Raw genomic sequence first — 23628 nt, 5'->3', positions numbered from 1 at the left:
AAAAACAAAAACACCTGTACCATGTCAGATATAAAGTTGAAATGTATTCCATTATGAGTTTGCATGCTAATATTAGACTTTATATACATGAATTATGAAATTATGAAAAATATTAATGACATTCCAACCATGAGGCCAGTAGTCATTTGACTGCAGGAAAGTGCTACTATGGTCATATTCATGTGATTAGTTAATCTGACATGGTATACCTTCCTTCCTCTAGTTGTGTACATTTGACTTTTCTTCAAGTAGTGTACAGGACAGAAATAAATCAAGTGACATAGTCTACATGTCAACAGAACATATCAGTGAGTGGAATCATTTCTCTTATCTCTCCAAGGACTTGGAAAGTGTTCAGAGACGCTGCAGCCACATCATTGGCATTTCCTACAACTTGTGCTCCTGCACGATCACACAAGTGCTCTGCACAAATATCTAACACGTGCACAGCAACAGTATGCCCTCACGAGTTCAAGGCAACAAGCCGCAATACCAGACACCAAAGATCATTCTTGGAAATAGCTCTCAAACTAGGCAAATTACATTCTCCATCACTAAAGGCATTTGATATGCTTATCTATTGATTTGGTGTTTTGCCCATTTGTTGTGTACAACTTTTGATGATACACCTTTGATTATATATTTAGGCAGATTATATATTTTTACCTGTTTTTGCATGACATCACATTTCATGTGTGTTTCTGCATATGTACCAATATGTTCAAACGTCAGCACAAGAACTGTTCGTTGGGAGCTTCATGAAATTTGTTTCCATGGCCGAGCAGCCGCACACAAGCCTAAGATCACCATGCGCAATGCCAAGCGTCGGCTGGAGTGGTATAAAGCTCGCCGCCATTGGACTATGGAGCAGTGGAACGCGTTCTCTGGAATGATGAATCACGCTTTACAAACTGGCAGTTTGATGGACGAATCTGGGTTCGGCGGATGCCAGGAGAACGCTACCTAGTATTAACTGTAAAGTTTGGTGTAGGAGGAATAATGGTCTGGGCTGTTTTTCATGGTTCGGGCTTGGCCCCTTAGATCCAGTGAAGGGAAATCTTAACGCTACAGCACACAATGACATTCTAGACGATTCTGTGCTTCCAACTTTGTGGCAACAGTTTGGGGAAAGCCCTTTCTTGTTTCATCATGACAATGCCCTCGTGCACAAAGTGAAGTCCATGCAGAAATGGGTAATCGAGATTGGTGTGCAGGAACTTGACTGGCCTGCACAGAGCCCTGACCTCAACCCCATAAAACACTTTTGAAATGAATTGGAATGCTGACTGCGAGCCAGGCCTAATTGTCCAAAATCAGATGATGATGATGATTTTGATTTTGGAATGAGATGTTTGACAAGCAGATGTCCACATACTTCTGGTCATGTAATGTATGGTGATTGTAAAGACATTGTGTTTTGAGTTCAACAAGGATCGTTGAGAAATAACAATTAGACCTACCAAAAGCTGAGAACCTCTCCTCTTTGATAGGGACAACTCGTTGCTTCCAAAGATGTTGATTTCTGCAATTGCATATTGAAATGTTATACAATCACAAGGGCGGAGAGTGAGTGAGAAAGGCTCACTCATTACAGCAGCTGGTCTCAGCAAGGCAAGCACAGCTGAAGGACATACACTTCTATAAAAGGCATCATGAGGAAAATGCACTTTTACTGTTTTACAAATTCATGGTTTTATCCTCCCAGTAAATAGGATGTTTTGATTGAGGGGGCCAGGTAGAATGAGTAGCTTGCACCAGTGCAACCAATATTTTTTTAAACTCGCACAGCCAAGTCAAGGGGTTGCAAAATGCGACTAAAGGGTTGCAAAATGCGACTAAAGGGTTGCAGTCTGGGGCTATTCATCGAACACCTTGCGAGAGTTCATTTGACGCGTTTAGTCAAATGCAAACAACAACAAAATGTACTCTGTTTATGTAAATTAGACTTGCTTACAGAACAGCTAGTTGATATCCAACCAGCAACTGATGCGGAGGTTGTGTCAAGTGCTCCCACACAGACAAGGTATGAGTTTTCTTGTAATGAGTGCCATTCACTGTGTCTTCATCAAACTGAACTATGAATACTCAAAATACTCCGTTCCATTTTAGGATGACGCCGTGCTTGAGGAAGACACCTCATGTCTTGGAGTGGCTATACGTCTCATTGAAGACTGTATGGTTATGTCATCACAGCTGATTGGATGGGTGTCAGCCAAATCCACACAGGGGCAAATGCACTCATGTTGTTTGTTGATTTAAATTATCGTTGTAAATACCCTTTTACAGTTGTGTCGACAGACCATGTGCTGAGATGAAGAAAGCTACCTAATGCAGATGTTGTATCAAGTGCGCCCCCCACAGGACAATGCAAGGACATTTGAAGTAGTAACCTAGAGAGGGAGTTGTTGTATAAATATATGCTCATTGGTTGGAACACATGTGATATTCTGTTCATTTATAGGATGATCTACCCGGGGAATCAACATCTAGTCCGTCTGCATGTAGTGAGAATATGAAACCTTTTGGTTCATTTCAGGCTGTTGTATTTCTGTGTACGTATTGACAACAATGTAAATGTTGCTGTGTCCAGAGAACAGGGAGCAGAGACTCAAGAGGTAACCAATGTGGAGGTTACATCCAGTGCTTCCACACAGGACAAGGTAACAGAACTCATCGACTAGTAGAGTTGCATCTTACATTTTTTTTTATTTTTTTTTACAAGAATCAAACTTTGAATGACAGTGATAATGTTCTATTCCATTATAGGAGGATCTACTCTGTACTAGAGAAGATTGTTTCGGTATGTGATCATGACAAATCAGACTTCCAACACAGCCATCTGCAGACGTGGTCAGACGACTCCTCGATTGTGGGGCGCATTCCACTGTATTGCACATTTATTTGCCAACGTGAATTGTCAGGGCTAATATCTTTGTGTTGTAGAGTGCGCGGGAACAGTTTGCTGAGATTGAAGAGAAAAGCCGGTATGAAGATTGTGTCCCGTGCTCCTACACAGGACACGGTAACAGAGCTGTAGAGTTAAGCTAGAGCGGTGCATCTTCACGTTGTCTGCATCGTGCAAGCTTCGAACGACACCAATGGTATTGTAATCCATGGGAGCCTGATGTGCTGCTTGAGGAAGAGACGCCGTCTCCTGGCGAACACACGGCACCACGTACTCTATGTTGTGGCTTTAAATGGGTTACAGAGTTGATGTTTAAGTTAATTCATTGAGCTGTATCTGAAGATATTTTCCTGACAGTTATTTACATATGGAATTGTATTAGAATTTGTGCTTTGGAGATTGGAGTGGTTGATGACTGGAAAGTGGCTGAGATCGTCAGTTTCCTACAGGAGGAGGTTCAGAGCAGCGCGACAAATGACAAGATCGTGCAACCAACAGAACGAGAGCAAACCATGGAACAAGTCATGCTCCTCCGATGAAATGAAAACAAAAAGACCCAACATGCCCTCTGCTGCAGCACTGCATACAGCCAGCCAGAAGGAACAAAACTGTCTATTCTGTGACAGTGCAGACCACAAATCAGAAAACTGTCCTGGCCACAATATTGCTACACGCAAAGAGAAACTAAAGAAAATTGGAAGATGCTTTGTATGTTTAGGACAGAAACACATAGCAAAATTCTGTAAAGTCAAAGATGTGCCATGTGCAACATGTGGAAGCAGACATCACATTGCTGTGTGTACCGGTAAGAGGAGTGAGGTGCAACCCCCTACTGTTTCTGAAGATGCTGTTGTTTCCTCAGTTATTCCCCATTCGGTGAAGATGAAACCAGATGGACAGAACACTGTGTTGCTACAAACGGCAAAGGCATGGGTAGAAGGCCCATCGGGCAGGAAGATAGCTCGTTGTTTACTAGATGGAGGCAGTCACATTGTCTGCTTCATACATGAAACCCTTGTGAAGGGCTTGAAGCTACCAGTAATCAGACAAGAGGCACTCACTCTTCACACGTTTGGCTCCTCTGCTCCAGCAACGTCCCAACGCAACACAGCGAAAGTCATCTTGGAAAATGTCTGGGACAAACAGCAGAGAATAGAGATAGAGGCAATTGAAACCCCACAAGTGTGCACAGCTGTGATGAAGGTTCCTGGTGAACAAATTCAACATGAGCTCAATAGAAGGGGACTGCAGCTTGCAGACTTTCCAGGAGATGACAATGATCCTGAACTCTCTGTCCTGATAGGAGCAGACTACTACTGGCAGATAGTATCAGGCAGAGTGGAGCGACTGACGGAGACGCTGGTTGCTTTAGAGAGCACCTTTGGATGCCGAGGCAACCTGTTGCCGAGGCAACCTGTATGTTCATCCCACTTGATGAAGACACACTAGTCTCCAAACAACTGCATGCATTCTGGGAGCTTGAGTCTCTGGGTATTATAAGCGAGAAACCACAGAACCCAGAGGAAAACGAGGCTCTACAGAGGTTCGAGGAAACAACCACCTTCAAAGATGGGCGATACCACGTGGAGTTGCCATGGAAACGAGAAATGCCAGAACTCCAAGACAACTATAGAATCGCCAAGAAGCGGCGAGGTCTGAAGAAAAGACTGAAGAAGGATGTGACGTTGTACAGCAGATACAATGAAGTAGTAGAGGACTACTTACAACAGGATATGGCAGAGGACGTGTCTAAGGACAACGCATCAAGTGCAGACAACGTAAAAACGTATGTGATCATACGGTATATACAATAATACTGTCTGATAACACAGGCCAATGAAGTAAGGATATTATTTTTCTTGATTGAGCAGGAATTTCTGCATTTCTGACATACATCATTGAAAATGTATCTACCATTTAAACCAAAGGTAATATATTATATTGCAAAAATAGCCAAGTGACTGCTCTAACAATGGAAATACGGTGAGCGCCAAAAATATTGGGACAAATTCACCAATTAAATGTATTGAAGTAGTCAAATGTTTTGTATTTGGTCCCATATTCCTAGCTTGCAATGATTAGATCAAGCTTGTGAATCTACAAAGTTGTTGGATGCATTTGCTGTTAGTTGGGGTTGTGTTTCAGACTATTTTGTGCCCAATAGAAATGAATGGTAAATAATATATTGTGTCATATTGGAGTCACTTTTTTGTAAATAAGAATATGATATGTCTTTAAACACTTCCACATGAATGTGGATGCTGCCATGATTGCGGATACTCCTGAATGCATCGTGAATACTGATGAGTGAGAAAGAGGCATAAATATCACCCCCCCCCCCCCCCCCCCCACAAAAATGCTAATCTCCCCTGTTATTAATGTAAAAGTCAATCCAGATCAGCAATGGCTGTACAGCATCTACTGCGATTCGGCCTCCGCAGAAGCCAGAGCGTTCACAACACTTGCGCTTGGGATAACTGTCATAACACATCAAATAAATTGGTCAGCCAAATGCTTATATTTAGGCTATTGTTTGTGTCTTTCACACTGTGTAAAAACCGGAGTGTAGTGCTTGCATGGACGTCAACCCCAATACATCTTCAGATCATCGTCATCAACTGCATTACAGTTAAATACTAACTTTTTTATAAACCCGAAAAAGGTACAGCTTCTAAATGTTACGCAACGAAAACAGCCAAATATATCCAAATCAGATTTTAGTAGGCACATTGTGGGCCTCTTGCAATACATCAATCAAATATCGACTTTGTTCGATCAGATTTGTTGAATGTGTGCGTCCTTCTATCCCCCACAGTCGGCATTCCATTGACCTCTTTACTGCATCTCCCCATTACCTCCCCGATCGCTTTCCAGGAGTTCAAACACATTTTCATGTCTTTGAAATCCCTACACAAGGTATCATACATATGTTTTTACTTGTGAACTTGTTTTGATAGCCTTTCATCAAAGTTCTCCAGGTTTGTTGTCAAGGGAGCGAGTTTGTGTTTGTACAGGATGTACCGTCCCCACCTACCGTCAACCAATCATGTCAATGCGGAGCTATATGGCGCTATGCGGAGCCCTCCGCATTGTTACACAATTTGGAAGGCGCACCTCATCCCCATACGGAGCTTACTTTGGCCTCCACGAGCCTCCAGAGGCTCTGCAATTGCATCACACCCTCGGTAATGAGCTTCCGGACAGCATTTCCAGAACAAGCATAAATTGGCTTTAATGGTGAGAGGTTAGCCTGTCTTGGGGGTATGATATTTGCGTGTCTAACTTTCTCACTCATCATTATTCACAATTCATTTAGGACTATCCGTAATTATGGTAGCATCCACATGAAGTGTTTTATAAACGTTCTATTCTTATTTACAATAAAAGTGACTCCAACATGACACAACATTTTTTTACCATTCATTTCTATTGGGCACAAAATATTATGAAACCCAACCAAAACAGCAAATGCATCCAACGAGTTTGTAGTCACAAGCTTGATGTAATTATTGTGTGCTAGAAATATGGAACCTGTCAGGTTCTAATTCTCAGAGTAAAAAAACTCACCGGACACTGTGAAAGATTAACCAAGTGTAATTCTTCCCAGAGGATCAATACAGCTGCATTAGACAAATACATTTTCACACAAGCACTGATATTTAACCCTTTTTCCTAGGCTGAGTCTCCTCCTACACAACCGAACAGCCAATGCATCTCTGTTGCTAGACAGAACTTTAGTGACATCTGTTCTTCCTCACTTCATCTGACCTGACCTCTCACTCCTCCCCAACTCACATCTGTCATGGTAACTGGTACCAGACTGTGTTTCTTCTCCTCACAGAGGATCCTTCCCATAGGATCCCTGATGGCTAACAACAACATATCCTGACATAATGTAAACATTATACATTACCCTCTCTCCCTCAGTGACATGAATAAGTATATTTCATATTCTCAAAACCCAACAGACCAAATACTAAACTACCTTAATACTTGACTACCTTAATACACATAAGTTAATTTGTCCCAATACTTTTGGTCCCCTAAAATGGGGTGACTATGTACAAAATGTGCTATCATTTCTAAACGGTTCACCCGATATGGATGAAAATACCCTCAAATTAAAGCTGACAGTCTACACTTTAACCTCATAGTCATTTCATCATTTCAAATCCAAAGTGCTGGAGTGCAGAGTCGAAACGAATATATATCACTCTCCCAATTATTTTGGAGCTCACTGTACTGTACATGTCCTCAATGATTGAAGGCTGGCGAGATCAGGTGGGACCATTCTAGCCAATGAGAGGGCAGATAGGCATGTGAACAACAGGCACAACTAAGCCGTTTTTTCTCAAAGTTGCAGGAATGCCACGTGCATCCACTTATATCAGTACAGTAACAGTAAACGTTACAAAACGTCTATTAGATCAAATAAGCGTCACGTAATTTGACACTGCCATAGACCTCCATGCAAAAACAGTGCTTATCTCACGCTGACAGATTTTGGGCTAAGTAAATCCTCTCGCTTTGCCTCTTCCTCTCCATTTAAACAAATGTCTTATTTTTCCTGATCTTCTCTGATTTCCTGATCACGTCTCTACCCTCACCTTTCTTCCATACAGAAGTTGGGATGTCACAGGTGAAGCATCTCACCCTGAGAGTGGAGGAGAAATGCAACGATGACGTCGTCTTTGTGTCAGAGACTCGGCCCACCCAGGAAACGCTGGAGCCGTAGCCAAAGATGAAGCCAGTCCAGTGACGAGTGTGTTGTGCAGGAACTCCAAATGATTTTCCAGGTTATTCCAGGTTTCTGTCGGGCAAAAAAAAATGAGCGTTTGAATCAGTAAAGTTTCCTCTCACGAACTCTACAAGCCAGAATTTTGAATAAAAGCATATTTTAACGTGCTATAACCGTTGTCTGTGCGGTTGGTCCTTTTGGTTTTTAGGAATGCGATACATATTGTAGTAACTTGACAAGGAAAGCCCACACGCAATTCAATATTACTTTCCTTTAAATTCAACCTAATCAAAGGTGTACAAACGGTACAAACACAGCAAAGTGAGACAGCACACTCAACCTGTGGTAGAGTCGCATTGAATAGGTACAACTCTGGGTGATGACATCATCAAAGGTCATGGTCAAGGCCAATGCCAATAATAACCATGAACACATGAATAGTAATCATACTGTACTGCAGGTAAGTACAATAAAATATTCAATGTAACTATTTATATAGTGTCCACACTATAACACATATCTCCAGGAAAGTGTAATTGCCTCAACGTTTCAAAGCGCAGGCTGTGCTTTCACCTGAATCATGCGTAGGACCATGTAAACACGTGCACGAGCTCGGCCAAAAGGACCAAACAGTAAGGTACATTAAAATGTCATTTTATTAAACATTCTAGCTTGCAGAGGTTGTGGGAGAACTCTCCTGATTCAAATGCTAATTTCTGCCAAATGTAGAATGCATTTCAACATCGGGTTTCCAGGCAAATGTTGAAGCAACCCTCCTTTACAAGTCAAATGAGCACCATACAGATCCTTACCTAGATGTCGCTGCAGGAATGCTAGCAATGCTACAGAGATCGATGGCAACCTGAGCGTTGATCTCTCCTTTCAGCTTCAGGATCTCCGATCTAGTTGCCTGTCAGGAAGATGAAGTCTGGGAAGCTCTGGTGAACCGTTCCTCTTTGGTGGGAGAATACAAGAGGAATACTTGAGAGGCCATCATAATTTTCAGATCACAGAAATGTATTTTCGATTAACCCAACCCCCTGAAAAACAAATGCACACACACACACATACAGACCCTGCGGCGTCCAAGGCCAGGGTCAGCCATAGAAGCAAAAAGGACAACACAAAAGTTATTAATCAATTCATATCAATTTATATAGCCCTTCTTACATCAGCTGATATCTCAAAGCACTGTGCAGAAACCCAGCCTAAAACCTCAAACAGCAAGCAATACAGGTGTAGAAGCACGGTGGCTAGGAAAAACTCCCTAAAAAGGCCAAAACCTAGGAAGAAACCTAGAGAGGAACCATGCTATGAGGGGGGGGGGGGGGGGGGGGGGCAGTCCTCTTCTGGCTGTGCCGGGTGGAGATTATAACAGAACATGTCCAAGATGTTCAAATGTTCATAGATGACCAGTATGGTCAAATAATAATAATCACAGTAGTTGTCAAGGGTGCAGCAAGTCAGCACCTCGGGAGTAAATGTCAGTTGGCTTTTCATAGCCGATCATTAAGAGTATCTCTACCGCTCCTGCTGTCTCTAGAGAGTTGAAAACACAGGTCTGGGACAGGTAGCATGTCCGGTGAACAGGTTTCCATAGCCGCAGGCAGAACAGTTGAAACTGGAGCAGCAGCACGGCCAGGTGGACTGGGGACAGCAATTGATGTACAGTAACCTTGCGAAAGTATTCGGCCCCCTTGAACTTTGCGACCCTTTGCCACATTTCAGGCTTCAAACATAAAGATATAAAACTGTATTTTTTTGTGAAGAATCAACAACAAGTGGGACACAATCATGAAGTGGAACGACATTTATTGGATATTTCAAAAATGTTTAACAAATCAAAAACTGAAAGATTGGGCGTGCAAAATTATTCAGCCCCTTTACTTTCAGTGCAGCAAACTCTCTCCAGAAGTTCAGTGAGGATCTCTGAATGATCCAATGTTGACCTAAATGACTAATGATGATAAATACAATTCACCTGTGTGTAATCAAGTCTCCGTATAAATGCACCTGCACTGTGATAGTCTCAGAGGTCCGTTAAAAGCGCAGAGAGCATCATAAAGAACAAGGAACACACCGGACAGGTCCGAGATACTGTTGTGAAGAAGTTTAAAGCCGGATTTGGATACAAAAATATTTCCCAAGCTTTAAACATCCCAAGGAGCACTGTGCAAGCGATAATATTGAAATGGAAGGAGTATCAGACCACTGCAAATCTACCAAGACCTGGCCGTCCCTCTAAACTTTCAGCTCATACAAGGAGAAGACTGATCAGAGATGCAGCCAAGATGCCCATGATCACTCTGGATGAACTGCAGAGATCTACAGCTGAGGTGGGAGACTCTGTCCATAGGACAACAATCAGTCGTATATTGCACAAATCTGGCCTTTATGGAAGAGTGGCAAGAAGAAAGCCATTTCTTAAAGATATCCATAAAAAGTGTTGTTTAAAGTTTGCCACAAGCCACCTGGGAGACACACCAAACATGTGGAAGAAGGTGCTCTGGTCAGATGAAACCAAAATTGAACTTTTTGGCAACAATGCAAAACGTTATGTTTGGCGTAAAAGCAACACAGCTGAACACACCATCCCCACTGTCAAACATGGTGGTGGCAGCATCATGGTTTGGGCCTGCTTTTCTTCAGCAGGGACAGGGAAGATGGTTAAAATTGATGGGAAGATGGATGGAGCCAAATACAGGACCATTCTGGAAGAAAACCTGATGGAGTCTGCAAAAGACCTGAGACTGGGACGGAGATTTGTCTTCCAACAAGACAATGATCCAAAACATAAAGCAAAATCTACAATGGAATGGTTCAAAAATAAACATATCCAGGTGTTAGAATGGCCAAGTCAAAGTCCAGACCTGAATCCAATCGAGAATCTGTGGAAAGAAGTGAAAACTGCTGTTCACAAATGCTCTCCATCCAACCTCACTGAGCTCGAGCTGTTTTGCAAGGAGGAATGGGAAAAAATGTCAGTCTCTCGATGTGCAAAACTGATAGAGACATACCCCAAGCAACTTACAGCTGTAATCGCAGCAAAAGGTGGCGCTACAAAGTATTAACTTAAGGGGGCTGAATAATTTTGCACGCCCAATTTTTCAGTTTTTGATTTGTTAAAAAAGTTTGAAATATCCAATAAATGTCGTTCCACTTCATGATTGTGTCCCACGTGTTGTTGATTCTTCACAAAAAAATACAGTTTTATATCTTTATGTTTGAAGCCTGAAATGTGGCAAAAGGTCGCAAAGTTCAAGGGGGCCGAATACTTTCGCAAGGCACTGTACTTCTCACATAACAATTGAGGCAATTGTGTGTTCTTTGGATTGTGAACTGTGAAGTTGAACTGTAAAAAGAAGTTCCTCCTTTGAGGAGGATACACAACTCTGTGGTTTTATTGCACTGATGGACTGGTTTCAAATAAGGAAGTGGTTTTGCAAGTGCCAGACACGAGATAAATGAGAGCAGACCAGAGTGGATTCAGAGATGGTGTTTGTTTTGTTTGGTCTTTTGTGCACAGATCAGCTAAACCAAATCGGTGTGGAAAACAAATTGAATCTTTCACATTGTCATCTCAGACACAATGAATGTATACTCTTTCCGTACTTAATGGTGACCATTTTCCTCTGTGTGGAGGAGGAGTCAGGTGGGACCAGTTTCCTCATGGCCATGATGTTTCCGGCCCACTGGAACTTCTCAGAGTTGATGAAGAAGATGGGCTGCTTTACCCTGGCGTAGATCTCCTCATCCAGGGGGAACATCCACACGTCCAGGGCAATGCCACACCTGAGGAGATCAACAGCATATACACTGAACAAAAATATAAACGCAACATGTAAAGTGCTGTTTTCATGAGCTGAAATTTGTTTACATCCCTGTTAGTGGACAAATTTGTTTACATCCCTGTTAGTGAGCATTTTTGCTTTGCCAAGATGATCCATCCGACTGACAGGTGTGGCATATCGAGAAGATGATTAAACAGCATGATCATGACACAGCTGCACCTAGTGGTGGAGACAATAAAAGGCCACACTAAAATGTGAAGTTTCGTTACACAACACAATGCCACAGATGTCACAAGTTTTGAGGTCGTGTGAAATTGGCATGCTGACTGTAGGAATGTCGACCAGAGCTGTTGCTAGATAATTGAATGTTAATTTCTCTACCACAAGCCGTCTCCAACCTAATTTTAGAGAACCACAGACGACGTGTAAACACGCCAGCCCAGGACCTCCACATCTGGCTTCTTCACCTGCGGGATCGACTGAAACCAGCCACCCGGAAAAGCTGTGGATTTGCACAACCAAAGTATTTCTTCACAAACTGTCAGAAACCATCTCAGGGAAGCTCATCTTCATGCTTGTTGTCCTCACCAGGGAATTAACCTGATTGCAGTTTGGCGTCGTAACAAACTGCTGTGGGCAAATGCTCCCCTTCGATGGCCACTGACAAGCTGGAGAAGTGTGCGGGCAGACCGCGTGTATGGTGTCATGGTAGTGAGCGGTTTGCCGATGTCAACGTTGTGAACAGAGAGCGGTTAAGGTATGGGCCAGCATAAGCTACGGACAACAAACACAATTGCGTTTTAGCGATGCCAATTTTGAATGCACAGAGATACCACGACTGATCCCGACTGTTGTGCCATTCATCCGCCGCCATCACCTCATGTTTCAGCATGATAATGCACGGCCCCATTGTCACAAGGACCTATACACAATTCATGAAAGCTAAAAATGTCACAGTACATCCATGGCCTGCATACTCACCAGACATGTTATGAACTGTAACTCAGTAAAATCTTTGAAATTGTTGCATGTTGCGTTTTACATTTTTGTTCAGTGTAGAAATAATGTTATTGTGAGTTTGGGGGGTAGCCAAGAGATCCGAACCTCTGGACAAGGTGTTACGTTAAAGGTCCAATGCAGCTGTTTTTATCTCAATAACAAATCATTTCTGGGTAACAATTAAGTACCTTACTGTTATTGTTTTCAATTAAAATGGTAAACAAATAAACAAAAATAGCTTCTTAGCAAAGACCAATTTCTCAAGCAAGAATTTAGTGTCTTAACAACCGTTCCACAGGTGCATGTTCATTAATTGTTTATGGTTCATTGAACAAGCATGGGAAACAGTTTTAAAACCCTTTACAATGAAGATCTGTGAAGTTATTTGGATTTTTACGAATTGTCCTTGAAAGACAGGGTCCTGAAAAAGGGACATTTCTTTTTTGCTGAGTTTACATTTGAAAACTAAAACGACTGTTTAAATATGAGTAAATTTAGAAGGATAGCTCTTACTTGAAGTTGACCTCTTTACAGAGTGCTTCGATCACTGTTGCTCCACCGAAAGAATGGCCCATCACTGCTATCCGGCACAAGTCCATAAAGTTCTGGGAAAGAGACTCGGCCCGGCCCACCCAGGAAACGCTGGAGCAGTAGCCAAAGAGGAAGCCAGTCCAGTGACTAGTAGGTTTTGCAGACACACATTCTATTCCAGGTTAGAATCTGGGACGTTTATCAATTAAACTGTTCAGTGACAATTTCTTGTCAGTTCAATGGCATTTTATTTGCATTCGGTGTCCAGAATTTACTTCTAGATTATTCAGTAATTTGCCTTGCTTTTCCTTTCGTTATTACTTAAATCACCCAGCTTCACCTCATTTGGCTCAAGTTAGCTATTCGGCTGCTGATCAGAAATGCCTTGGGGCTTGTCAATTTTTCTCAACTATTTGGTGCTATGGACATTCTGTAAAATAACAATTTTAGGATGGTTGTTGACATTTGTTTCAGTAGTTCTAAACATAACTCTTTCATCCAGGGCTTTTGCACCAGTCTAGTGCATTTATGTAACACCGCAAGATTGATATGTTCAAAATGTTTTTGTCATGTTTCTTTTTTGGAATTTTGCCAGTGTGTCAAATATAAAGCACTGGATTTACATATTCCACTATTGTTGAAGTTAGAAAATCAGACATTTCAACGTGAAAGCCTTGGAAATAAATTCAACAAAGTCACATGAGAATGTTTTTGTTTTGTTTACACAATACGTCATCTTGCACTTCCTTGGAGTCATTTTCTTTGTCTTTACAGCAGCTGCAATGATCTTCTCATACCACCACATCTTCAATGTCCTCCACAATCCGGTGTAGATGTAGCTTGCATTCTATGACATGCCGGAACATCACTAGAAAGTGATGGTGCATAATCTTACGATCATATTTATCACCACATAATTGTCACTGATCAAGGACACAAATACTCGATGTTCACAGTATCCATTTATAGTTGTATACAAATGAGATGCGTTGGATTACAGTAGTGTAAATATGAAAAGCATGGAAATGAAGCACAGAAAAATAAGCTGTTACATTTGAGTGTTCCATGGTTCTATTTATTAGTGCAGTGTTTCCCCAACTCCAGTCCTCCAATACCCCAAACAGCACACATTGTTGAGGCCCAGACAAGCACACGTGATTCAACTTGTCAACTAATCATCAAGCCCTCCGAGTAGAATCAGTTTGTCTGGGGCTACAACAATAATATGTGCTGTTGGGGTTAACCCGAGGAGTTAAGAAACTACATTAGGCCACACTACTGAAAGTTTTGCAACAGAAAACGGAAAAGGAGCGTTTCTCATTGGCAAGTTCGGGTTGTGTACATGAGTTTTCCGTTTGGTGACTAACAAATACAACCCAGGTGGAAGGACACAGGTAGGCTGCTGTAGGTTAAGGCACATGACACATTTATGGATCTGATTCAAAGGAATCGAGAAACATCTCATCCTTTGTGAGCTAAGTGTAATCAATTTGTTCGATTCTTGTATCTATGCTACATGATCTCAATCTGTACTCTGTGCAATCCTGCTAAATAAACACCAAATATTTCATCAAAGTCGTAATCACATTAACCATCTAGGGGTTATAAAATGAAATCTTGAAACTGTATTAAGACTCCTTGATCCAAACAATTTCAAAACCGTACTCTTGAATAATATCCCATACAGGTGTATAATCGCATAGCACACTGCAACCATAACTTTGTTCATGTAAAACATACTGAGTACAGCAGATTGTGTTCTTAGATGCTCTATATAGATACTATGAAACCAAAAAAAGCAGTTTCTCAATACTTGGAGATATGCACCCTCGCCGAGCAATCATAATTAGGTACTGGTTAAGATGGCCTGTAGTAGAAATTGCTTTGCATCTATTTTACATTTTGTCTATGATTAAACAGTTTCAAGGCTCAGTGCAACAAATATTGGCACTTTAAGTTCAGCTAGTGGTATTGTCTGGAAATCAAACATCCCCTCTGTGTAAAGTGCATAGTTTAGATGGAATTGAACTAAGGTAGTTCTGTGACATTGGTGCCTGGAATGAGGTTGTCGTCCTTGCCCTCTATTAGATGGTCCCATTGATTGAAGTCTTTATCCATACCTGAAAAACAAAGACAAACACAATTGACACATTACCCACACAAAGATATGACTTCTGCTTCCTGTTTTATTAAATGGAAAAACTTTCAGAAGGAAAGAATCTCCAGAACACAGAATGCCATTTGAACATGTCTGATGCACCGGTTGAAGCTGCCTGGAAACCTGAAATGGATTTCCGTCGGGCAAAAATGAGCGTTTGAATCAGGAAAGTTTCCTCTCACGACCTCTACAAGCCAGAATTTTGAATTAAATTTTATTTTAACGTACTTACTTTACCGGTTGTCTGTGCGGTTGGTCCTTTTGGCAGTTGGAATGAGAGACAGCCACAGGAAATTATAATTGCGTCAACTTTTCAAAGGCGCCGGTTGTGCTTTCAGAATTCTATCACCCGAATCACCCGAATCATGCGTAGAACCATGTAAACACGTGCACGAACTCAGCAAGTTAATATAGGTGTGTTGTGTATGTATTTTCTATTGTGCGCATGGTTCAGGTGATAGAAATCTGAAAGCACTACCAGCGGTTTGAAAATTGATGTAATTATACTTTGGATTTATTGCATCACATTCATACCCCCAAATGGACCAAGTACGTTAAAATACCATTTCATTAAACATTCTAGCTTGCAGAGGTCATGAGAGGAAATTTTCCTGCTTCAAAACGCTCATGTCTGCCTAACGGAGAATGCAATTCAACATCTGGTTTCCAAGCGACTGTTGAAGCAACCCTCGTTTACAAATCAAATGAACACCATACAGATCCTTACCTAGATGTCGCTGCAGGAATGCTAGCGATGCTTTATTACAGAGATCGATGGCAACCTGAGGGTTGATTTCTCCTTTCAGCTTCAGGATCTTCCCGATCCAATTGCCTGTCAGGAAGGTGAAGTCTGGGAAGCTCTGGTGAACCGTTCCCCTGTGGTGGGAGAATAGAAGAAGAAGAATACTTGAGTGGCCATTGTCATTTTCAGATCACATAAATGTATTTTCGATTAACCCAACTCCCTGAAAAACAAATGCACGCACACACACAGACCCTGCAGAGTCCAAAGCCAGGGTCAGCCACAGAAGCAAAAAGGACAACACAAATGTCATTGATGTGCTTCTCACATAATTGAGGCAATTGTGTGTTCTTTGGATTGTGAACTGTGAAGTTGGACTGTGAAAAGAAGTTCCTCCTTTGAGGAGGATACACAACTCTGAGGTTTTATTGCACTGATAGACTGGTTTCAAATAAGGAAGTGGTTTTGTAAGTGCCAGACACGAGATAAATGACAGCAGACCAGAGATGGTGTTTGTTTTGTTTGGTCTTTTGTGCACAGATCAGCTAAACCAAATCGGTGTGGAAAACAAATTGAATCTTTCACATTGTCATCTCAGACACAATGAATGTATACTCTTTCCGTACTTAATGGTGACCATTTTCCTCTGTGTGGAGGAGGAGTCAGGTGGGACTAGTTTCCTCATGGCCATGATGTTCCCGGCCCACTGGAACTTCTCAGAGTTGATGAAGAAGATGGGCTGCTTTACCCTGGCGTAGATCTCCTCATCCAGGGGGAACATCCACGCGTCCAGGGCAATGCCACACCTGAGGAGATCAATAGCATATACACTGTAAAAAAAAAATGAACGTAAAGTGTTGTTATCATGAGCTAAAATAAAAGACCCCAGAAATGTTCCATACGCACAAAACACTCTCTCTCAAATTTTTTGCATAAAATTTGTTCACATACCTGTTAGTGAGCATTTCTGCTTTGCCAAGATTTGACATGCGTGTCAAGTGGATGGATTATCAAGAAGCTGATAAAACAGCATGATTATTACACAGGTTCACCTTGTGCTGGAGACAACTCCACTCTAAAATGTGCAGTTTTGTTACACAACACAATGCAACCAATTGGCATGTAGAGTGTAGAAATGTCCACCAGAGCTGTTGCTAGATAATTGAATGTTCATTTCTCCACCACAAGCCATCTCCAACCTAATTTTTGAGAACCGCAGACAAGGTGCAACCACGCCAGCCCAGGACCTCCACATCCGGCTTCTTCGGACAGCTGATGAAACTGTAGGTTTGAACAACCAAATAATTTCTGCACAAACTGTCAGAAACCATATAAGGGAAGCTCATCTGCATGCTTGTCGTCCTAACCAGAGTCTTGACCTGATTGCAGTTTGGCGTCGTAACAAATGCTCATCTTCTGTGGGCGAGCGGTTTGCCGATGTCAACTTGTGAACACAGTGCCCCATGGTGGCGTCGGGGTTATGGTATGGGCCGGCATAAGCTACGGACAACAAACACAATTGCATTTTATCCATGGCAATTTTGAATGCACAGAGATACCATGTTGAGATTGAAGCCGACGGTCATGCCTTTCACCCGCCGCCATCACCGCATGTTTCAGCATCATAATGCACAGCCCCATGTCGCAAGGATCTACACTCTTGGGAGCTGAAAATGTCCCAGTTCTTCCATGGCCTGCATGCTCACCAGACATGTTACCCATTGAGCATGTTTGGGATGCTCTGGATCGATGTGTACAACAGCGTGTTCCAGTTCCCGCCAATATCCAGCAAATTCACACAGACATTGGAGAGGAGTGGGACAAAATTCCACATTCAACAGCCTGATTAACTCTATGTGAAGGATATGTGTCGCGCTGCACGAGGCAGTCACACCAGATACTGACTGGTTAGGTGACTTAATTATTTTACATTTTTTTAAAGGTATCTCTGATCAACAGATGCAAAACTGTATTCCCAGTTATGTGAAATCCAGATTAGGGACTGATGAATTTATTTCAATTTACTGATTTCCTTATATGAACTGTAACTCAGTAAAATCTTTGAAATTGTTGCAAGTTGTGTTTATTTATTTTTTCAGTGAACAACTAATATTATTGTGAGTTTGGGGGGGTAGCCAAGAGATCCGAACCTCTTGACAAGGTCGCTAGGTGTTAGGGTAAAGGTCCAATGCAGCTGTTTTAATCTCAATACAAAATTATTTCTGGGTAACAATTAAGTAACTTACTTTGATTGTTTAAAAAAAAAAAAAAAAGGTACAAAAAAAAAAAATTGCTTCTCAGCAAAGACCAATTTCTCAAGCAAGAATTTAACTAGGTCTGAGTGGGAACCTGAAAACTGGCTGTTATTGGCAGAAAAGGTTGGAACCATTTCTGGTGATGTCAGCAGGCCAAAACTCCATCCCATCAAAACAGGCTGATATTTCAGGCAGTCTTTTCAAACAGCTCTGAACACTAAAAGGGCATAATCATCATTTTCACAAGTTCATAGTATTATTCCAACCTCATAGTGCGGAAATACATTTAAAACACAGGAAATCTTTTTTTTTTTTTACTGCACTGGGCCTTTAAAACGGCAACATTCTCTCTCAGCCTCATGACAAAATGTGTAGAATAGCATTATTATTGATATAACTTGATAATTTAGCAAGAGAGCTGGGGATTTCTTGGGTCCTCTCTAGCACTTGAAAAACAGACTTATTGGTTGGTATAAGCCAACCATCTAAAGGACTGGTCTGCAACATCACACTGAGAAACACTGATTTAGAAGGCATGTCTATCTCAAGTGACACTGTATATTTTCAGTTTACAATATGGAACCATGGGGGAATCAAACTCTGGTGTTAAAGCACCACGTTCCAACCAACCATCGAAACAAGAGCTTAGAAATGTGCCACTTGAATACTTCTGTCGAGAGAGTAATGCAAATCTACATTTGAAAACTGAAACGACCGTTTAAAAATGGGACTAAATTGAGTGGGATAGCTCTTACTTGAAGTTGACCTCATTGCAGAGGGCTTCGATCACTGTTGCTCCACCGAAAGAATGGCCCATCACTGCTATCCGGCACAAGTCCATAGAGTTCTGGGAAAGAGGGAAGAAACAGGGTGAGGTCATTCATTACCAGCATCATAGGATATGATTGAAATGCCAGGGTATGATCCAAACAGAAGACAAGCAATCGTAATACAGGTTTACACACAAGTTACCTGAATATTAATCGCTTGTTCATGCACAACTCTTAGGGCCTGTTTATTATCCAATGTGGAGGAATATCCCTTTAAAATATATAATTTAACTGATGAAAACAGATGGCCTTGCTTATTTAGTTTCTTCTACAAAAAAAAGGGGGTTATAAAGTAACTTGTTGTGTTGTGATTAAGCTGAGCGTTATCTAAAAGGCAGTGTATTTAGCCATTCACGACAGCAGAGAACACAAAAGGTTCAAGAGTTGCTGGCCGCTGATTGTTCCAGTTCAGACATAAAAATAGTCACCGCCAAAGTCATCCAGTCAAACTCTGTCCCGAGCACGTTCTCCATCTTCTTTCCCGAGTTGATTTGGATGAGTATATCCAAAGCCTTTAAGCATTCATCGGCTCTCTGTAACACCTATGAAGAGAGTTCATTTCAAATTTCTAAATGTAATTTGTCTTCCTAACAGAAGGCAATGCAAATGTGGAGAAATACAATACTCCTCAATGTTTTGGCAGTAGTGGTATTACATTCGTAAGTCAAATGTATTACTCAAATGTAGGGTACTGAGGAATGGAGCAAACATTCCGAAATCGCCACAAAACATTGTATGCGACATATTCATTTCTGTATATTACTATGTGTACCTGTTTATTCCTGAGGGGGAATTCACTCTCGCCTGGTTTCAGAGATCTGTAGTACATCCATTCCTCTACCAGGTTCTCTGGGGCCTCGGGGTTGGGTTTAGGCGGCAGCGACTCCTCTTCTTTCTCCTCAGGTTCTTCAGTCTTTCCATGGTAGAAGAATGTGGCAGCGGCAGATTCATCCCTCGAGTAAAACAACGAATAAGAAGTCTCTTTCAGCGGCACAAATACTGACATGTTATTTTGGTTGTTGTAAAAAACGCTGCCACGTGAAAAATGACAGTGAAGTTCACAGCAGAAAGCTTAACATGTATAGTGTGATGGGCTTTAGGCCATAACCCCATGACATATGGGGTTAGGCCATAGAACAGGCATTATGTTATCCATATAGTACTATAGTACTGATAGTACTGATAGAAATGTGATGACCTAATTTGTACCATTGTCTGCATATCCTTCCCACTCCCACCCTGAGATAAACAGGCAGGCCGCTCATGCCTGTAGCCTATGTGGGGGAGACGGTCTGTGTATTTACGGAGAGTACTCTGTCATCGTTAGCTTAAGTAAATGCAATGTAGACTGGAGCATCCCTTCCTCTGCCCGTTGGATTCGGGAGCGCTTTTCAAACAAAGTCTCTTTTCATGAATGAAGAGAATGGGAGAGAGAGTGTGTAAAGAGCATGTTGGATTACCTGTGTTCCACTGCTGCTACTATGAAGCCCTGTGAGGCCAGTTCTGCGCATATGGCTGAATATAAAGTTCTGGGGGGGGGAGAAAGATGTAAGGCATAAAATAATGTCCTTATAAGATAAGATAATGTGGAGAAAGTACAGTACTTACAGAAAGTATTCACACCCCTTGACTTTTTCCACATTTTGTTGTGTTACAGAGTGGCATTAAACTGGACAAGTCGGTAGCAAAGGGGGTCAACACTTATTGACTCAAGACATTTCAGCTTTTCATTTTTAAAAAGTGTCAAAAAAGCACGAGTCCACTTTAACATTATGGAGTATTGTGTGTAGACCAGTGACACACAATCTCAATTTAAGCCATTTTCAATTCAGGCTGTAACACCAGTGGTGGAAAAAGTACCCAATTGTCACACTCAAGTAAAAGTATAGATACCTTAATAGAGTGTTACTCAAGTAAAAGTGAAGGTCACACAGTAAAATAGTACTTGAGTAAAAGTATTTGGTATCAAAAGTAAATGTAATTGCTCAAATATAATTAAGTATCAAAAGTAGAAGTAAAAGTATAAATAATTTCAAATTCCTTATATTAGGCAAAGCAGACAGTACCATTTTCTTGTTTTTAAAATTTACAGATAGCCAGGAGCACACTCCACCACTCAGACATTATTTACAAAAGATGCATGTGTTAAGTGAGTCTGCCAGATCAGAGGCATGACCATGTATTCTCTTGATAAGTGTGTCAATTTCACAATTTCCCTGTCCAGCTAAGCATATAAACAAGTCATTTGGGTTGTCAGGGAAAATGTATGGAGTAAAAAGTACAATATTTTCTTTAGGAAGTGTAAGTAAAGGTTGTCAAAAATATAAATAGTAACGTACAGATACCCCAAAAAAACTACTGAAGTAGTACTTTAAAGTATTTTGACTTCAGTACTTTACACCACTGTGTAACACAATAAAACGTGGATAAAGTAAAGGGGTGTGAATACTTTCTGAAGGCACTGCACATGTAATGTGAACAATTAAATGCTAACTTCTGTTTGTACCTGAAAGCTCCAAGTCCATGAGAGAAGACAATTACTGGACACTTCCCATTCTGTTTATATGGGGCATTCATGGCAGCAGGTATCTTAAAAGATCCTTTGCAAAAAAAAACATGTTATAACAACTCAAATACAGTTTTGTGAGTGATTGAATAACATATCATTTAAACTGCATAAAACATGGTACTGCATAAAACATGGTACATCTAGCCTACCTGAGTTGTACGACATGTTCCAGGATCACTATAGCTAAAATAAACTACATGGTAATTTATCATAGAATAAATATATTTACCAAAGAGGTAATTAAAAATCTGTTCACTCAGGCCTCTGTTGATGTTCATGAAGTCTGCAAGCCCATAGAAATATTCTTTGCTTGGGATCCAGTCTGGTTTTTCCGCATCCTCGTATGCTACACATGGATAGTATAGCCGAAAGAAGGTACCCTAGTGACAGACAGTTTCAGCATGGTCTCAGAATGTCCTATTATTCTGTAGGTGAATCCAAGACACTCCATTTAGTATGATCACTCATTTGGTATGATGTTTCATATAGTCTGTATTAATTTGTGGATTTCCATCATCCATTTTGTGTATGTTATGAATTGCAATTTGTACAAAGTTCCAAATTAAAATGCATACAATGTTTGGAATTTCCAAAATGTACAATAGGTTACGAATGTACAAACGTATGATATGTTACGAATTCCAATTTGTTGCGGCTCACATTAGCTCAGTGGCTAACACGTACGCTTGTTAGCTCTAGGGGTTAAGGTTAGGAGTTAGGTTAAAGGGTTATGGTTAGCTAAAAGGGTTAAGATTAGGGGAATCAAATCTAAGTTTATTTGTCACGTGTGCCGAATACAAAGCCCTAAGCAACAGTGTAATGTTTAAATTAAAAAATAGGTATTAGGTAAACAATAGCTAAGTAAAGAAATAAAAAGTAAAATGACAGTGAAAATATCAGGTAAAAAAAAAGTTAAGGTTTGGGGGTGGGTAAGCACTACATGATAAGTAGTTGAAAAGTAAGCAAAAAAAAAAAACTGTAGAAAAGTTGCTAATAAGCTAAAATGCTAACGTTGTCCATGATACGAATCAAACAAGCAACCATCCACCCCCTTTCGTTTTACCCTAATGCCTTATTAAGTAACCTTGTATCTTATGTAACCATACCAAAGTTAACATGTCATACTAATTTCAGTCTCACGGATTTACGTTTACTATGTTACGTCAAGTCTATGAGACCAGTCTGACAGTTTCAATAGTTGTTACCAGTTAGTTTTGCATTTAGAAAAATGAAAACAACACTGTTTACCTTTACAGTATGATCCATCATGAAATCTGAACATCCCACGGCATTGGGACCTTTTGCTGGGGGGATCCCCAGATGGTTACTACAGGTGGTTGAATTTCCCATTCCTGCGAATAGACTCAACTTGCACCTCAGATCTGTCAAAGGCAGTAAACACATTAGAATGTCAACGAGCCAGCTAGCTTTGTTGCAACCAAGAGAGTTAGTACAATGTAAAAAAATAAATAAATACAACTATTGCTCTTCGAAGCTATAAGAGTCCATCATTAGCTAAATCGACCTCAGTTGCTAGGTTGACTAGTAGCTGATAAAGTTAGTTAGATATAGTTAGTTACCAGTGCAGCAGTTTCTCGTTGGGAACAAGTCGGGAACATTTGTTGTGACGATGAAGTCAAATACTTTATCAGTAAACCAAGATAGACCACAGCCTGTTGTTTCCAATGTGAACAAATGAGTCATAGTGGGCAGAGCCAAGCACGAGCCTGCGAGATCCTATTGGCGTTTCTAGCAAATATCTGCCGTTATGTCCGTTAGGGAACGCCTACTCTGAAGTGCGCGTGCGCAATAACTCAAATTCGCCTTTGCGCACCTTCTAAATAAAGCGATTTAAAAAAACTTTTGCAAAGGCTAAAGTCTAAAGGCTAAAGTCTTCCTAGTCTATTCTTTTCGTAACATATTCTAGTTTTGGAAACAGAATACTGTATTGAGATCAAATGTTTCATCGATGAGAAAATGTGCAGAATTTCGGCCAAATTCACCTCGTTCCATATTGTCCAACTGCCCGCCCATCTCCCTACCATATTTGGTAGTGAGTGAAAACGCCAAGCGGATGCTTCACATTTTACATCCAGTGAAATACCTGTCT

General features: G+C 41.0%; 3 protein-coding genes across 3 annotated transcripts; 1 reads left to right on the top strand and 2 right to left on the bottom strand.

Moving 5' to 3' along the window:
* Positions 1–1071: 1071 nt before the first annotated feature.
* Positions 1072–5257, top strand: LOC110529827. The gene is made up of 2 exons (XM_021612386.2): positions 1072–2660; positions 2767–5257. Exon 2 carries the CDS (start codon positions 3317–3319, stop codon positions 4352–4354), a length of 1038 nt encoding a protein of 345 aa, XP_021468061.2. The 5' UTR covers positions 1072–2660; positions 2767–3316; the 3' UTR covers positions 4355–5257.
* Positions 5258–6323: 1066 nt separating this feature from the next.
* On the bottom strand, positions 6324–13123 carry LOC118965509 (platelet-activating factor acetylhydrolase-like). Its single transcript, XM_036985340.1, has 4 exons — positions 12947–13123; positions 11256–11435; positions 8456–8597; positions 6324–7715 (listed from the first exon to the last, which is right to left on the bottom strand). Exons 1-3 carry the CDS (start codon positions 13030–13032, stop codon positions 8546–8548), a joined length of 318 nt encoding a protein of 105 aa, XP_036841235.1. The 5' UTR covers positions 13033–13123; the 3' UTR covers positions 6324–7715; positions 8456–8545.
* A 788-nt stretch (positions 13124–13911) lies between these two features.
* Positions 13912–23256, bottom strand: LOC110529826 (platelet-activating factor acetylhydrolase). Its single transcript, XM_021612385.2, has 11 exons — positions 23099–23256; positions 22767–22900; positions 21748–21898; positions 21456–21549; positions 20410–20478; positions 19722–19902; positions 19378–19491; positions 18875–18966; positions 16491–16670; positions 15850–15998; positions 13912–15084 (listed from the first exon to the last, which is right to left on the bottom strand). Exons 1-11 carry the CDS (start codon positions 23220–23222, stop codon positions 14993–14995), a joined length of 1380 nt encoding a protein of 459 aa, XP_021468060.2. The 5' UTR covers positions 23223–23256; the 3' UTR covers positions 13912–14992.
* Between the last annotated feature and the right edge of the window lie 372 nt (positions 23257–23628).

Source organism: Oncorhynchus mykiss, chromosome 8 (genome assembly GCF_013265735.2).
Source record: "Oncorhynchus mykiss isolate Arlee chromosome 8, USDA_OmykA_1.1, whole genome shotgun sequence".
In the NCBI taxonomy this organism is placed as follows: Eukaryota; Metazoa; Chordata; class Actinopteri; order Salmoniformes; family Salmonidae; genus Oncorhynchus; species Oncorhynchus mykiss.
The sequence above is the reverse complement of the archived record's forward strand: the minus strand, read 5'-3'. Positions and strand labels throughout refer to the sequence as shown.

Excerpts from the sequence above, each read along its gene's own strand:
- LOC110529827 (XM_021612386.2), top strand. The coding sequence starts at position 3,317 with ATGACTGGAAAGTGGCTGAGATCGTCAGTTTCCTACAGGAGGAGGTTC.
- LOC118965509 (XM_036985340.1), bottom strand. The coding sequence starts at position 13,032 with ATGGACTTGTGCCGGATAGCAGTGATGGGCCATTCTTTCGGTGGAGCA. Across the intron at positions 11,436-12,946 it reads TGTAAAGAGGTCAACTTCAA|GTGTGGCATTGCCCTGGACG; the intron begins GTAAGAGCTATC and ends TGATCTCCTCAG. Across the intron at positions 8,598-11,255 it reads AGGAAAATGGTCACCATTAA|AGGAACGGTTCACCAGAGCT; the intron begins GTACGGAAAGAG and ends CTCCCACCAAAG.
- LOC110529826 (XM_021612385.2), bottom strand. The coding sequence starts at position 23,222 with ATGACTCATTTGTTCACATTGGAAACAACAGGCTGTGGTCTATCTTGG. Across the intron at positions 21,550-21,747 it reads GATTTTTAATTACCTCTTTG|GATCTTTTAAGATACCTGCT; the intron begins GTAAATATATTT and ends TTTTTTGCAAAG. Across the intron at positions 19,903-20,409 it reads GTAGCAGCAGTGGAACACAG|GGATGAATCTGCCGCTGCCA; the intron begins GTAATCCAACAT and ends GTTTTACTCGAG.